The sequence below is a fragment of the Physeter macrocephalus genome, chromosome 14, assembly GCF_002837175.3.
Source record: "Physeter macrocephalus isolate SW-GA chromosome 14, ASM283717v5, whole genome shotgun sequence".
NCBI lineage: Eukaryota > Metazoa > Chordata > Mammalia > Artiodactyla > Physeteridae > Physeter > Physeter macrocephalus.
The window spans coordinates 485,578-501,418 of NC_041227.1; the positions used below are offsets into that span (position 1 = coordinate 485,578).

Here is a 15,841-nt window from a genome sequence, read left to right on the forward strand (position 1 = left end):
GTCCCTGCAGCCCCTCCCACGAGACCTACCCCACTCGGACTGTGCCTGCCCGCAGGGGGCACCGGGGGGCCGGCCGGGAGCCCCCGCCCCCCGGGCCGGCCTCTGCGTAAGGAAGGAGGAGATCTTGCTCTGGGTCTTCCCGGGGGGTTTCTCTGGCAGTGAGGGGCCTAGAAACAGGAGGGAGTGAGTCCGAGGGGTGCCTGGCACTTCCCTGCTGCCCACCCGCCCCCCCTGCCAGGGCTGAGGGGCGCTGGGGCGACAGGGCAGCAGGAGCACCAGGCAGGCGGCCCTACCTGGCCCGCGAGCCCCACAGACGAGGTCAGAAGGCGCAGCAGCGCTCCCCTCCCGGGGTCCTGGAGCCTGGGTGCCCAGGCCCGCGCACATCTGCCGGAAGCGCTGCTTGTGGTGCGGGCGCACGAACATGCCGAACCCTGCCGGGAGCGCAGAGCATCGCTCAGGCGTGGCATCGCTCAGGCGTGGCATCGCTCAGGCGTGGCCCTGCCGCCCACCCCACTGCCCGCCCCCCCCGCCCCCCCCGCGGGCCACTTGCTCTGCAGCAGGGGCAAGTCCTCAGGCTTTGCGGTGGTGAGTGAGGCCACCACGGCCACCACCTTCTCGAAGTCGTCATCCTGCTTGTAAGCGGTCAGCGCCGCCAGGAGCCGGCTGTAGCCTGTGGCCCCCAGGGCCCTGCGGGCATCGGCCAGGTAGGCACTCACAGCGGGCGGGTGCTTCTTTGCTCCGGGGGCTCCAGACCCCTCAGGAGGCCGGTGGCTGGGGTCTCCTGGCGGGAAGGTAACATATCTCAGCCCAGCAGCTTCCCAGGAAATCACGCTGGCCTCCCCTGCTCTGGGGGCGCAGAACCCGGCGGCGCCCAGGAGACTCCTCCCCGCCAGGGTCTTCCCTCCGCTCCGGGCTCTGGTCCAAAGCCTCTCAGGGACCAGCTACCTGCAGGGAGCAGCCCGGAGGCCAGGTGGGGCCGGCCCTGGTTCAGGTGTTCGCTGGGGGCCAGCTGCCTGGCTGCACCCTGGGACACGGTCCACTTGGGGTCAGGCTCCCTCCTTTCTGAAGAAACACGGAGACAGGAGGCGCCCAGTTGGTCCCTGAGGGTCCAGAGCATGACCAGGGAGGGGATGGGTCTGTCCAAGGGGAGACAGGGCCTCAAACTCTCCTCAGGCAACCGCAGGAGGCCGCCGACAGCTGGGAGCAGGCAGGCCTCCTTCCCTGCCTCAAGTGGGGGGCAGGACGGTGGGGGGCAGGCACAAGGACACCCCAGTCCGGAAGGGAACAGAAGGGGGACTCAGGCTGGAATCTCCAACCCCAGGGCCCCGTGACTCCCGTCCTTGGGGAAGTCTCGTCCAGAGATGGGCTCTTCCTTAGCTAATGGGGACGGCGACTCCCAGGCTCTGGACGTGCAGGGCCCACTCCAGGTATAGACGGGGGTGGACGGGGCTCCAGGACCCCCGCGCGTACACGGCTCCCCAGGCACAGGTCCTCCGGGGAGGCCCGGGCCACGTGTGCTCTGGGGGCCCACACCTCCCCAAAGTGGGGCCCCCCGCACGGATCTGTCAGCCTCAGGGACAGGGAGGCTGGGCCACATGAGGACCCACTCCAAGGGCCAGGTGCCACGCCACCCTCAGGGTCTGAGTTTGAGGGTCCCACCCAGGCAGGGCCCGCCTCACCGCTGGGGTCCAGGGCCAGTTGCGCTCCCTGCCTCCGGGGAAGGCCATGCTCGGGCCGGGAGCTGCAGCCTCGGCCTGTCAGTTGGCGGCAGACCTCCTCAAACTGCTGCTTGTGATGGGGCCGCACGAACTGATAGAAGCCTGTGGGGAGGGGCGGGGTCTGGGCCTGCAGGTCCCCACCCACACCTCTGCAGGTCAACCGGGGACCCCGGTGTCCCCCCAGCCCACAGCCGCAGCACGGCCCCCAGGGTGGGACCCTCAAGAGGGCAGCCTCTACTGGCCAAGGCACCTTGGAGCAGGCTGTGCTTCTTGGGGTCCTCGGCAAAGAGGGGGCCAAGGTGAGCGGCCAGGGCCGCGAGGTCATCGGAGCTCTTATAATCCCGCAGGGCCTGGGTAAAGGTGTCGAAGCTGGCCTGGCTCAGCGCCTGCTTCACGGCCGCCATGAACAGCTTGGCCCCGCCTGTGTCCGCGCCGGCTTCCGGCCCCTCCTGCTGACACACACCCGGTGCCCCTGTCAGGAGGCACCAACCCTCCCCGTCTGCAGGGACAGCACGCTGCCGTCGGGGGCTGCTGGGGAGGGTGCTTAGCTGGCCTGGCCCGGCTGGGGTCGCCAAGGGCAGCCAGGAGGGGCTGGCGGGGAACCCCCTGGGTTAGCTTCGGCTTGGATGGCCAGGCCCGCTGAGCACAGCAGAGGGACAGAGTGCAGGCCGGCCTTCCCCAGGCTGGCGGCTCCGGCTCCTCTGCGGAGGTCCTGGTGTCCACGGCGGGGGCTGCCGCAGCAGGCGCTCCGGGCTCAGGGGACCATCTGCTCACGGCAGGGGGCGCTTCTCAACATGCCAGGACTTCAAACACCCCCGTGCCCTACTTCTGCTGCACGCCCCATCCCTGATCCCGGACCCTCGAAAAGGACCCTCCAGGCTCCCAGGCTGCCCCCCAGCTTGGCCGTCAGAGGCCCAGGCCCCTGGCACCGAGGCCACTTCCTCAGTGTCGGGCCCCCGGGCACCACCTGGTTCTTCCCAGAAGCCAAGGGAGGGGGACAGAGGCACTGGCATTTGGGGCTTTCCGGAGCTTCTAGGGTGTAACTCAGCTGCTCTTAACTGCTTTCATCCGAGGCTGGGAACACCACGTGCCTCACACGCAGGCACCTCACCATCCACGTTCGTGCCAACAGCCCAGCCTGGCCCGGGCCAGGGGAGCCAGCCCGGCTGCAGGCCCCACACCAGACCTGCCAAAGGGCCAGGCCTGGCTCCTGCCCAGCTGGGAAGACAGCACCTTCTGTAGATGGAGCCCACGGGCCTGCGTGGACCCGACCACCCCACCAAAAAGCAACACAAAACGAAAGGCCCAAATCAGCCAAGTGTGCGGGACTCCAAAGTGTGGAAGGTCTGCCCTGAGGGGAGGCACTGCCCAGGGACCCCAGTAAGGGGGAGGAGATGTGAGGCAGGCGGTGGCACCGCAGCAAAGGGCACACGGGAACCCCGTGCTGGTTCTGAGAGCTGAGTGGAGGTGAGATGTTCTCACAGTAAAATATCAAAGGAGAAAAGGGACGGGATCAGAGCAGGCCCGGCCCTGGCACAGCACAAGCCTGGCGGGCGGAGGGCGACGGTGGGATCCGCGGAGCCAGCAGCTCGTCTGTGAGGAAGGGAATCCAGCCAAACACCGGTGGTGGGGTTGGAGCGGGCCCTGGGTCTGCTGCCCTCCCTCCACCCCTGCAGCCGCCCTCAGGCCCGGCTGCTCCCCTCCCTGGGCCCCGGCTCCAGAGAGCCTGCAGAGCCTGTCCCCCAGCAGGGACAGCTGAGTCAGGCCGGTGGGCAGGTTTGGCCCGCTCACACCTCACACCGCCCTGAGCCACGCCGGCCGAGGCGCCCACCGAACTTCCGCCGTCTGCGGGCCGCCCACATACCGGGCCGCCGACCAGCCGGACCTTCCTCCGCCTGCCAGGCTGCTCCTCCGCTGACCTCTTCTCACGAGGGCCCCACCGGGCGGAGTGGCGGGGGGCCTGAGGGCGACACGGGTGTGTCCGACTCAGGCCCTCAGGGCCCCGAAGCCCTGACACTGCCCTGGGCGGCAGGGCGGGAGAAGTGCCCTCGGCCCCTTGCAGGGAACCAAGTGAGAGAGCAGGTCCTGGGCACCGGCGGGAGGGGAACGAGAAACACGAGTGGGGCAGCTGCGCCCTGGGCCTAGAGGGCGGGACAGCAGGGAGCGGGCACTGACGCCCGGCGGGACGTGGGGAGCTTCAGGTCAGCTGGGCAATTACGGGCTTCTGGACAGAGGCCCCAGGGCAGAAGGTCCTGCCCGCAGCTCCGGCTCCCAGAAAGGGCCAGGCTCGGGCACAGCAGGAGTGGGAAGTGAGCGGACCGTGTCCAGCACGGGGGCGTGCTGGGGGCCCAGCTGAGGGCCAGGGGCTGTGCCGGGGCGGGGCAGGCACACAGCACCACCAGGCATCTGCTGAACCCCCCTGCCCTCCCGACCAGCGGGTGTGCAGGGCTGAGCACGGTGGCGCCCGGGCCCAGAGGGGCCGAGCCACCCGTGTCCCTCCCCGGGAGCCCGGCCCGCGCACCTCCTCCTCCGCGGGGAGGGCCTCATCCCCAGGCCGCTCGGCCAGCTGCTCGCTGTGCTCCAGGGCGGCCAGCAGCCCCACGGGCCTCCGCTGGGCCCGGACGGGCTCCTGCTCGTACCCCACACAAACGCTGCCCTCGGCATCCGCGGTGACCGGCAGGCCTGCGGGAGCACGCGTGGGTGACGGAGTCCAGCACCGCCCTCCACCCTGTGGGGCCCCACCCGGCCGTGTCGCCCAGCCACACGCACCCGTGCGTCTGCGCCTCAGGCTAGGGACGTGCACATCCAGACTCGTGGCCTTCCTGGTGCGGAGGGGGCCGGGTGACACGGCCACCGAGGCGGTGCCTTCTCCTTCGCCCGGACTCGGAGCAACAGCTCGGGGGGCCAGCACGGGCATCTAGACGTTCACAGGAGGTTGTGGAGGTCCCACCCAGCTCCTTCCCCTGGGCGGGACACGAGGGCACAGCCAGCTAGCGCTAAGACTCACGGTTCTCTGAGCGACGCGGAAGAACTGGGCCACATCTCGGATGACGTGGCCGAAGCTGTCATACACCTTGACGTGGGGACGCACCCAGGAGGGCAGCTGGGCTCTGGCGTCCGCGGAGCTGAACCTGCAGGGCAGTGGGGCCGTCAGCCCGGGAGCCCCGCCTGCCCCGGAGCCCAGCTCCCTGGCAGACCCACCAGAGGGAAGAGCCGGTGTCCTGGGGCAAGGGCTCTGGCCCAAGAGCGCGAGGGGTGGGGGGTGGGGTGGGGGGGCGGTCAGTGGGGGGCCTGCACCTGTGGTCGCAGAGGAAGACAGCCCCGTAGTCATGGCGATGCCGGATCACCCGCCCGATGGCCTGGTTCACGGCCCTGGACGCCTGCTGCCGGTACCAGTCGTGCCCGGAGAGGAACTGCGGGGCCGGGGCGGGGGGCTGGCTCAGCCGCGGGGCTGGAGCACCACCTGCCCACCCTCAGCCGCACAGCCTCTCACCTGGTCCCCGGCCCCATTCTGGCCCTTCATCTCATCCAGGAACTGCATCTTGAGGACAACCCGGGGGTCCATGCGGGGCGGGTACGGGAGGCCCGTGACGATCACCCCACGGCCATTCGCGTCTGCGAAGTCCAGCCCCTCGCTGGCCTGGGAGGCAGCGGGCACTCTTTCCCCATCTGCCTCCTCGCACGCCAGGACCTTCCCTGAGGGCCCACCCGTGCCTGGACCCTCACAGCCCCACGGCCCCCAGGACGGGCCGCGTGGGGGAGACCTCCAACTTTGAACCAGGCTGCACCGGGGTCCACGCTCCCACAACCCCACGACCAACTTCTCGTTCCCAGAGCCTCCTCCGGCCCACCTGCCCACGGCCCACGCGTGGGCCCCCGATGCCCAGCCTGGGACCCCCCCGCCAGGGCCGGCCCCTACAGGACCAGCAGGGCCACACCCTCCTGTGTCGGCGGGACATGGGGCCTGAGGGAGGTGACTGGCCTCTCCTGCCCACGGTGCGGCCCCCAGGTCACGAGCCCTAAGCCCCCCTCAGGCACAGGCTCCAGGCGGGGGTGAGGAGCCAGGTGTGTGGGACCCGGACCTTGGAGGCCTCACCTTCCCCCGGCACACAGCCAGGAAGGCGGCCCCACTGGACCCGGGGGCGGCGACTCTCGTGTAGAAAGCCTCCATCACCTGGAAGGGGAGGCTGGTCAGCCCGGCCTGGCCCCTCGCCTCCTTGAGCAAGACCCCAGAAATCACCCTGCAAGATGAAGCACCGTCCGAGCCAGGAGGCAGGCCAGCAGAGCTATAGCAGCATCTTCGTGGCGTGGGCTCCCAGGCTGACCCGGAGCCAGCACCCAGCGCCTGCCTGCCGTGCCCAGAAAACCCAGGGGCCCCGGGGCTGGGGGGTGGGGGCAGACCTGCTGCCATCCTCCCCAAGCCCAAACTTCCTAAAAGGCCAGCAGGACCTTGGCCACACACACCCCGGGGCTGGCCTGAGCCCCGGGCAGCCTGCAGGGCAGGGGGAGGGAGCCCCGGTGACCCAGACCTCCGAGAAGCCTCCTTTGGTCCTCGGCTCCACGAACAGGGGCTTCAGGACCTCCAGCTTCCTGGCAAAGTCACGGGCCTAAGGGAGCAGGCAGAGAGGGGACGCCCGTCACGCCTTCTCAAAGACACGCGGCCCAGCCCTGCCAGACCCTTGGCTGTCTGGGGCTCCCTCCCGCCCCCAGAAGACACTGGAAGGAGGGACTCACCCGCCAGAACTCCAGGCTCTTCTCCATGACGGGGTAGGAAGGGAAGAAGACCAGGAGCCCGTGCGGGACCACACGGGCGATGTTGCCTGCGAGCACCGTGGCCGGGTCAGCAGCCGGGCGCGTCCGCAGAGGACCCCTCCAGCCCCCCAGGGAGACCAGGCGGGACGGGAGGTGGGGCGGGCGCGGGCCACCTCGCAACGGCGCGGGGGCCCAGGAATGGACAGCACGGGCACTCACCCAGCGCCTTCCCCAGGGACGACAAGCACTCGTCAGAGAACCTGCAGGGAACCAGGGGGCTGTTGCCGTGAGGGGCCTGGCACCCGGCCAGCCGCCTCACCCACCAGTCCCCCTACCGTTTGTCAAAGGCGGAGCTCAGCTGGGTTCCGTCGGGGCCCTTGGGGACAATCCCCACCCAGATCTGGTGCTTGTCGATGACGTGTGGGTTCTCCAGGCAGACTGGGAAAGGGCTGGAGGGAGGCAGGGGGTGGCCCCTGTGAGACCCTGAACCCCCAGCACCCCGGCAGCCCAGGGTGAGGGGGGGCTGGCTTCGGGACCCCCCCGGGGGGGGGGCCGAGGGTCAACCCTTACATCTGCATCTCCAGGGTGAAGGAGGACACGGGGGCCAGTGTGCCGCTGGTGAGGATGAGGGTACGGACGCCCTGGCGGACCAGCTCACGCATGCTGTGGCCAGGGCTGAAGCACCAGTAGCTCAGCACCTTCCCTGCGGGGGGCAGGGGCACGTGTGTGAGGCCCAGGCCGCCTGCCCAGCAGCCATCGTGTGTCCCCCAAGGCGGTGCTGGGCCCTGAGGCCCAGGTGCACAAGTCTTCCCCGGGGGGGCCTGCCCGCCCTCCCTCGGGGTCCCAGGAGCAGGAAGCAGACCAGAGAAGCCCACCAGCATCCTGGGGCCGGGGGAGGGGGATGCTGAAGTCACTTCCGGAGAGGTCAGCCTACCCCAACCCCAGACGTCCTTGTGGCTCAGTGAAAAGCCAGCCTCCCCGTCCCTATACTCCGGGTGGGACTGCAGAAGAGGGAGGGGCGCAGACGCACAGCCCCTGGAGGCAGGGAGCCAGGGGAGATGTCCTACACACGGCCTGCCCAGCCAGGGAGGATGCCAGAGCACGGCCTGCGGGCAGACACGCCGGCCCTCCCATGCGCTCCCAGTGGCTCCGGAAACAGATGGAATAGCACAAGCGGATGCTGGAACTGTGACTCGTGACTCTCGGGTCAAGACGATGTCACAGGTCAGCAGGGACACTTCCCAGAAAAGAGCAAACCACTTTCTGGGACCAGAGAAGCCTTTTCCAACTTTCGGGATGGGACCTGCCCCTTGGTGGGGAGGATGGAGGCACGGCTTCGAGTCCACACTGTCCTGGGCCAGCCCTGCACCAGCAAGGACAGGAGTGACCACGGAGGACGCTGGGGAGCCAGGAGCCCGGTCTCGGGGCGCTCTGGCTTCTCTGTCCAGCGGGGGTCTGAGGGCCGACCCCTGTGGATACTCCAGGCAGGCCCCGGGCCACCGGGCCCTCGGAGGTCTCTCACTTCGACAGCTCTGATTCTTAGAGGGCAGGTGGGGCGTCACCTAGAGAAGACTGGACCGACAGGCGGCCAGGAGCCCGCAGCTGGACGGGGCACCGCCCCAGGGGGAGCATGTCCCAGCCGCCCGAGGTGCCGCACCTTGCTTTCTGGCCGCCGTGGCGTTCCAGGCATCTGACCGCTGAGCTGTCCTCCGGTGCCCAGGATCAGGGTGGATGTGCACCTGGAGAGGTGGAATGGATAGGTGTCCCAGGCGCCACTCGGGAGCCCCCATCCTGGAGGCAGCCCCACCTTGTGGGACTGAGACTGCGGCCCGGGAGCTCCCCATCCAGGAAGCAGACCCACCTTGTAGGACTGACACCCCGGCCCCACCATGGAACCGGGGCCGCCTTCAGCAGGGTCCACGCTAAACACGATCTGAACAGCAGAGATGAGGGACAAAGTCAGCAGGACACACCAGAGGCTGCCACTCCTGCTGAGTCGCTCCCACACAGGACAGACAGACACTCAGGACACAGCCACCACCTGCCCCTGCTTCCAAGCCAACAGCGTCCCTGGGGCAGGACCCCAGGCTAAGGAGCCGGAGCTGCCTGTCCCCTCCCCTCAGGGGCCCCGCTGCACTAGACACAGCCGCCCTGCAGGCCCCTCCTCGGCGGCCAGTCCAAGGCTCTCACGGGGACCGGGTCCAGGCCAGCAGCCCGCCCTCTCCGCTCTCCCCCAGGGCTGGGTCAGGGGATAGGGGAAAGGAACCCCGTTTACATCGAGAAGTGATAGGATGAAATTAATCCCTAAGCAAAATAAGCAGAATTGTACTCTTGGCCAACGCAACCAACCAAGAAAAAACCACAAGAGGGATAAATATGGGGTCAGAAAAAACAACGCACTAGACGTTACAAACAACAGGACCATCTACTTAGAAAATCCAGGAAACCAAACAACCACCTTTTAGCACTGAAAACTTAGTAAGATAGCTGCACACAAGACCAACAAATAAAAGTCAATACTTTTCCCACACACAAGCACCAGCGAGTTAAAAAGACCCCTTTCACAACAGCAACAAAAAGTACGTAACACTGGAGATAAAGCAAGAGACAGACGTCACTTCCTCCGGAACAGTCTGTGAGGTCGCCCTGGAGAACAGAGCGCCGGACCCCTGGACATCCCAGAGCCCCGGCTCTCCCCATAAGCAGAATTGTACTCTTGGCCAACGCAACCAACCAAGAAAAAACCACAAGAGGGATAAATATGGGGTCAGAAAAAACAACGCACTAGACGTTACAAACAACAGGACCATCTACTTAGAAAATCCAGGAAACCAAACAACCAACTTTTAGCACTGAAAACTTAGTAAGATAGCTGCACACAAGACCAACAAATAAAAGTCAATACTTTTCCCACACACAAGCACCAGCGAGTTAAAAAGACCCCTTTCACAACAGCAACAAAAAGTACGTAACACTGGAGATAAAGCAAGAGACAGACGTCACTTCCTCCGGAACAGTCTGTGAGGTCGCCCTGGAGAACAGAGCGCCGGACCCCTGGACATCCCAGAGCCCCGGCTCTCCCCACAATAACCCGGAAGTCCAAGGCATCCCGGCCAAAGCCCAAGAGGCTCCTCACGGAAAGGGGAACAATCTGACTCTGACACTCGGCTGGTGGAAACAAGGCCAAGACACGTTCAAAAGGGACGGCGTGTTCCACAGCCCTGTGTCTTCACGTCACTCCCAGGCGCCTTCTGCTGGGTTAGAGGCTGAAGACGAGGCCACGACTTCTACCCGGTGTCCGTGAAAACAGAGAAGAAGGGCACCACCAGCACCCATGGGCAGAAGCCTCACCCACCAAATCTTCCTACAAACAGGAAGCCCTTGGGAGCCCGGGTCAGCAGCCTGTTCTCCGCAAACTCCTGCCAGGCCCAGGGGATGTGGGCGCGTGGCCAGGAGGGGCAGCGGGCCCCCCCTGCACGTGAGAGCCCAGAAGCACGGCCTGGGGGTACAGTGCAGCCTGTGAGGAGTAAGTTCCAAGAGCGAGAGGAGCTTCGAGAAGCACTTTCATCGTCCAGATGGCAAAACACCCAGCCTCGCGATTCACCAAAGTGTCCGCCTGCAAGGGCGGAACCACACACACTGGACTTGATCCCGGAGCGGAGGCCACTCCGCCTGGTGAGGCCACTCTGGGGCCATGGCTTCCTCTGCAAACCACTGCGTTGTGGCCCCAGAGCGGCCCTCACACCTCAAGGGATGGCCAGGAGTTTCAGACAGCGGTGTGGCTGCCCTGTGTCCGAGTGCCAGACACGGGTGGGCGGCGGGGAGGAGGTGGCAGGCACGGGTGCAGCTGTAGCCCTGGGGGAGCCCACTGCAGCCTCCCTCCCCGGCCTGGGCTCTGCTGCCTGCCCACGGCCAGCTCTGCACTCCACCCTGGGGGCTCCATCCCATCTGTGAGGCGGAGATGGGCCTGGAAGAGCCGCCGGGGTCACGGAGAAGAAGGAACGTTCTAGCGTGGCATCCTGCAGGCCCGGGCTCTGCCCCACTCCTCCCATCACTTCCTGCCGGGGCAGCGAGCATCCCAGGCCTCTGGCCCCCCGGCGGTGACCCACCGTTACTGCTGGGTCTCCAGGGAGTCCCGAGCCCCAGCTGCGGTGCCCCGGCCCTGCCCTGGAGGCCCTGCCCCTGCCAGCGGGCCCTCCCTCCGTGGCGTCCTCTGCCCGTCCTCCCGCCCTCCTCACGGGTCCCTGCAGCTGAACAGGCCAGAGGGCCGGGGCACCCTCGCTTCTGGGCCTGCACAGCCCCCTCCTCTCCCCGATGCCCGTTTACGGAGCAGGTCCCTCCCTGCTCCATACTCTCTGGAACCCAACCACCACCAACCCCACTGGTTTGGAATTTCCCTTGGCAGCTGCTCTAAGTAGCCCCCGGCGGGTGACTCGGCTTCCTCCGCTGCCCAAGCTGCCTACGGGCCATACCCGCTCCCCAGCCTGCCACGCCCCCCCCAGCTGGAGGGAGTGTGACCCGGCAGGTGCTCATCCCACAGCCCATTATGACGGGCTCCTGTGGGTGTGGCCAGGGCCCCGGGGATGCCGCCCTGCACAGGCCGGCCGCAGGCCTGGCGGGCGGCGTGGAAGGTGCCGTGCAGCCGTGGAAGCGCCGCAAGGGGTGGGGAGAGACAAGGAGGGGGCGACAGAGTGACGCGCTGCCGGGCAGGTCACCCAGGGCCTCGAGCCCACTGAGCCTGCCTGCAGCCAGGCACGCCCCACCGCAACCCCGTGCAGCGTGGGCAGCCAGGCACGGGCCACACGGGGCCTCGGGTGCCCTGGTCTCCCCAAGGACCAACAGCCGTGGAGGGGCCTCTGCAGAAAGGCCCAGCGAGGCGCAGGAGGGGCTGGAGCGCCTGGAACCATCAGACTGGCCCTCAGCGGCCAGCTGGGCAGCCACGCGGCTAAAGGAAGGCGGGCCCTGGCCTGTCCACTTGAGCTGAGGAAGCGGCTCAGCTGGGCCCGAGGAGGACAGCTGGACACACGGGACGGCACGTTAGGAGGGGCAGGAAGTGGTCACATCCAGAGGCCCTGAGGCGTGTGACAGCCCCCCTGGTCGCCTGGCCTGGGGAAAGTGGGGTCTGCATGTGGCAGAGGAGGGGCTCGGTGAGCCCTGGAGGCTGCCCCTACCCCCAAACGGATCCCAAAGCCCAGATTGGGGCCGGCCTGGCCCGGAGGATGTGCAGACCACCCACTGACTCCAAACACCAGCCCCAGGCCCCACCTGATGGGCGTCGACGGGACACACTCACCCCTCGTCTCAACGCCCCCTGGGCGAGGCTGGCCCAGCAACGCCAACAGGGGCTGGGGGACAGAGTCCATGCCCCCACCTCTGGCACAGGCTTCTGCATTAACTTTCCCCTGAAAAGCTGGGTCAGCAAGAAACTGGAGAAAAGGCGGCAGCTGGCGGGGCAGGAGCCGCTGGGCCTGTCTGAAAACTGGAGGGACCTGCCAGACTCTCACCCTAAGCGGCCCACTCCCCGCCCGGCCCCGCCCTCCAGGCCTGCGGCGGGTGCTCAGGGCGAGAGGAAACCAGGCCTGCAGTGCTGACGAGAAGCGTGTGCTGGGGGAGCCTTGTCCTTCCCCACGTCCAGAGTCCAGAGCAGCTCTGCAGAAGGAAGCCCACCGACTTCCATCAGGAAAGAAAAGGAGACACCGCATCCTCGCGGCAGCGGTCCCTACCTGGATGATGTCTGCCAGCTTCTGCAGCCCTGCCGTGTTGGTGAACAGCCCCGCACCTGTAGGGGCAGCGGGTGCTGACCGTCCACTGGGCTCTCCAGCCTCCGTGTCGGCTGAGGGGCGTGCCCTCAGAGGGCAGCTCACCCTGTCTTCCCAGTGGGTCTCCCGCGGGTCAGTGGGACAAGAAGAGCGGCTCTGCAGCCAGATAAGGCTGGGGCTGCCCAGAGCCCAAGAGCAGGGCAAGGCTGGGCGCCCCCGGTGAGACCAGAGGGCTCCGTGGCACAGCTTCTGGGAAGCGGTCCCATGGAAACCCTCTGGGCAGAAACAGAGCGCAAGAGGTTTGGGGGAGAGGATGGTGGGGCCCACAGCTCACTGCCCCACCCAGGCCCCTCCCTGCTCTTTCCTAAAAGGGGCTAAACAGGGAAGACCGCTCTTTATAGGACACACGCCACCAAACATGCTAAGATCTCCACGTCTGAATCAGAAAGGCAGCTCCATGGGCCAAATTCCTGTCAGGCTGTGCCCTTGAGTAATGAGTCAGCCACAGGGCGCACGGTGGCCGGGGACTCACGTCCTGCCAGGTGTTGGATGATCTGGTCCAGGGAGTCAAGGATGCAGCCCTTGGTGTGAAACGTTATCTGGGCTTCGGCAAACAGCTCAAAGATGTAGCTACGAGGAAAGAGGCAGCTCAGGCCTGGCAGGAGATTAGGCTGCACTTTGGGAACCTAACAGCCAAAAGCATTTTAAGTTTCCTTCACCCAGAAACAAGCTCTGAGCCTCCGGGGAGGCCCAAACCTGGAGGCGAAAGGCCTCTCCCCTCAGGAGCCCCAGTGGGGAGGACAGCGGCCTGCATGAGACCGGCGTACCCAGAAAAAGGCCTGGGCTCGGGGCTCGGGCCCTGCGTGGGGGCCGGGAGGTGGTCATGAGGGCCTCCCTGAGGTGGTGGCTCTGGGCAGGGCCCCCAAAGGGCAGTTCTGGGGAGCCAGGAGGGAGGGTGGGCAGAGGAAGGCCTGTGGGTGTGGGAGCCGGGGAGGCGTCGGGGCCATTTGGGAAGCAACCGGGCCTGCGAGGGCCTGAGCAGAGCGGAGCAGACGGGGCTCAGGCACAAGGCAGGCGACCCAGCACTCCAGAACACTCCAGAACATTCCTTGCCTCGACAGACCTGGGCCTGGGTCCCAGCGCAGCCGGCAGTGGTGCACCGAGGAGAGTGACACCTGCCCCAGGCCACCATCCCACGGGGAACAAACCCTGCGGCTCGGAGGCCTGTGGGACGTTCAGAAGGTTCCAGGAGACTTTTTGTCCTAACAGAAGGTGGCACGGAGGCAGGCGCCTTGTTCTAATAGGCAACTGCAGTGCAGACAGAGGGGTGAACCAGAGGAGAGGGTGGCGGTGCCGGCACTCTCAATGACCAAACGCTCCCGGACCTCCAAGATGGAAAAAGACTCTGGATTGTGACCCAGTGACGTTCCAGGCCACGTGGGGTGGCCTGCTGCAGGGACAGAGCCCGGCACACCCGCCCTGCTAGGTCCCTCACCTCCCAGGCTTGGTGACACCGCTGTCACCTCCAGGCAGCTCCACGGCGTCGATGGCCCCCTCCAGCCGAAGCAGGATCGCTGTGGGGTTAGGGGCTCTCAGGGCGGGGCTGTGGGGGGCAGTCCACGGCAGGCGGGAGGAGGGGGCACTTACTCTTCAGCTTCGCGAGGTCCTCCAGCTCCAAGTTCAGCCCTGGGCAAGGGAAAGTACAAATGCACAAGTCTGCATCCTCCTAATTCCACCACCCCGTCCTAAGGAGCCAGGATGCTGGTGTGGAGGGCAAGACACCGACAGAAGAGGCTCTGAAACCCACACGGCTGGAACTTGACCTGGAAGCAGCAGCCTGAGCTGAGGGGGGCAGTCACCTTCAGCGAGACCCTGTGGACATGAACGTGGTTTTCAGCTGCGTTTTCCTGATAACCAGTGGGCTCCTTTTCCCACGTGCATACTGGCCATCTGTGTATCTTTCAAGAAGTGTTTATTTATATCTTTTGCCCATTTTTCAATTGGGTTGGGTTATCTTTTTGTTGAATCGTTAAAGGTTTCCTCCCTATTTTAGATACAAATCCCTTAACAGCTATGTTACTTGCAAAAAATTCTTCCTGTTCTGTGGGATGTCTCTGCTTTCTTGATGGTGTCCTCTGACACACAAAAGTTTTTGATTTTGTTAAGTCCTGTTTATTTTTTCTCTGGGTGCTTGTGCTGTTGGTGTCACTTCTAAGAAGCTGCTGTCTAATGCAGGGTGGGTCATGGAGATTGACACCTGGGTGAATAACCCCACTCCGTAGGTGTGGGCTGTGCAGAGTGACCTCCGTCCAAAGAGAACAGTGTGGAAAGGCGGGGAGCGGGTAACTTGGAGCCCCTGACGAAGCCGACCTCGGCCGGCAATCAAGGTCATAAGTCACGCGGCGTTGACGGCAGGGACCGGATGCGGTACAACGAGGCGGGCCCTGCGCATCTGAGCCCTTCCTCCCCAAATCCCACACCCTCGTACGTCCGGGGGAGAAACGTCACGCAAATCCAAACCCCAATGAAGGGGCATTCTACACAACATCAGAGCAACCCTCCTCCAAACCACCAAGGGAGGTCTGAGAAACCGTCACGGACAAAAGGAGCTAAGGGGCCTTCCCTGGTGGCGCAGGGGTTAAGAATCCGCCTGCCAGTGCAGGGAGCACGGGTTCGAGCCCTGGTCTGGGAAGAACCCACATGCCGCGGAGCAACTAAGCCCGTGCGCCACAACTACCGAGCCTGCGCTCTAGAGCCCGCGAGCCACTACTACTGAGCCCGTGTGCCACAACTACTGAAGCCCGTGCGCCTACAGCCCGCGCTCCGCAACAAGAGACGCCACTGCAATGAGAAGCCCGCGCACCACAACGAAGAGTAGCCCGCTCGCCGCAACTAGAGAAAAGCCCACGTGCAACGGAGACCCAACGCGGCCAAAAATAAATAAATAAATAAATAAAATCAACATAAACGGCAAAAAGTGGAGTATGAAATGAAATACAAACATAACAAATGACCTTAAAATGAATAAAATGACCACAGTGAAGCGGAAAGGAACAACCCAAGGAGCCTCTGAATGAGCGTTTTCACTGTGGTCGCAGACCAACGACAAAAAGGACGTGAATAAACATTACACCTAGTGAGTAGATGTTCATTTATCGTGGGTGGGCTGGCAATTCTTAAACAACTGTCTGTGGGTTCTAGGATCAAACAAGTAAGTACGATACTGAGAAAAAATGGAAGCTCGTTTTCTCACAAAAGGCATTATAAACATGGAAAGGGAGGAAAGAAGAATGAACCGCGTGGTTCTGGACTAAAACTGGGACAGGGGAGAACGTGAGCTCACAATTCTACGCACACGGGCACGGGGGTGAGTGTCTAAGCACGTGGACTCACAGGCTGACACGGATGCGGAGGTTAGTATAAGACCTCACGCAGAGATGGGAGGGTAAGAAGACTCATCATTCTGCAAACATTATGGAAATCATCAATTCAGGGACGACTCATTAATGGATGCCAGAAATGACTTAAGAATCACAAATGGAAAAGCAGTGACGTCACAGCAGAAACACCCAGCAGCCATCACGTAACCAGACTGAAGTTAACGTTCCCAAC

General features: G+C 64.8%; 1 protein-coding gene across 10 annotated transcripts in view; it reads right to left on the reverse strand.

Moving 5' to 3' along the window:
- Positions 1-15,841, reverse strand: part of RTEL1 (regulator of telomere elongation helicase 1) — a 28,497-nt gene that overhangs the window by 809 nt on the left and 11,847 nt on the right. For 5 of the 10 annotated variants that reach the window (XM_055090235.1, XM_055090236.1, XM_055090234.1 and 2 more), the window contains exons 11-34: positions 13,877-13,915; positions 13,725-13,803; positions 12,762-12,859; positions 12,194-12,249; positions 8,332-8,403; positions 8,128-8,209; positions 7,041-7,173; positions 6,806-6,919; positions 6,690-6,730; positions 6,453-6,538; positions 6,248-6,325; positions 5,815-5,892; positions 5,212-5,358; positions 5,016-5,131; positions 4,726-4,849; positions 4,488-4,635; positions 4,240-4,400; positions 3,550-3,678; positions 1,969-2,167; positions 1,680-1,820; positions 946-1,062; positions 551-781; positions 294-431; positions 30-167 (exon numbers count right to left, since the gene is read on the reverse strand). In XM_055090235.1, coding sequence (XP_054946210.1) covers positions 30-167; positions 294-431; positions 551-781; positions 946-1,062; positions 1,680-1,820; positions 1,969-2,167; positions 3,550-3,678; positions 4,240-4,400; positions 4,488-4,635; positions 4,726-4,849; positions 5,016-5,131; positions 5,212-5,358; positions 5,815-5,892; positions 6,248-6,325; positions 6,453-6,538; positions 6,690-6,730; positions 6,806-6,919; positions 7,041-7,173; positions 8,128-8,209; positions 8,332-8,403; positions 12,194-12,249; positions 12,762-12,859; positions 13,725-13,803; positions 13,877-13,915 — 2,745 coding nt within the window. Of the gene's footprint in view, positions 1-29; positions 168-293; positions 432-550; positions 782-945; positions 1,063-1,679; positions 1,821-1,968; positions 2,171-3,549; positions 3,679-4,239; positions 4,401-4,487; positions 4,636-4,725; positions 4,850-5,015; positions 5,132-5,211; positions 5,359-5,814; positions 5,893-6,247; positions 6,326-6,452; positions 6,539-6,689; positions 6,731-6,805; positions 6,920-7,040; positions 7,174-8,127; positions 8,210-8,331; positions 8,404-12,193; positions 12,250-12,761; positions 12,860-13,724; positions 13,804-13,876; positions 13,916-15,841 lie in introns of all 10 variants that reach the window. The other 5 variants (XM_028499042.2, XM_024128531.3, XM_028499040.2 and 2 more) reach the window with 4 other exon arrangements.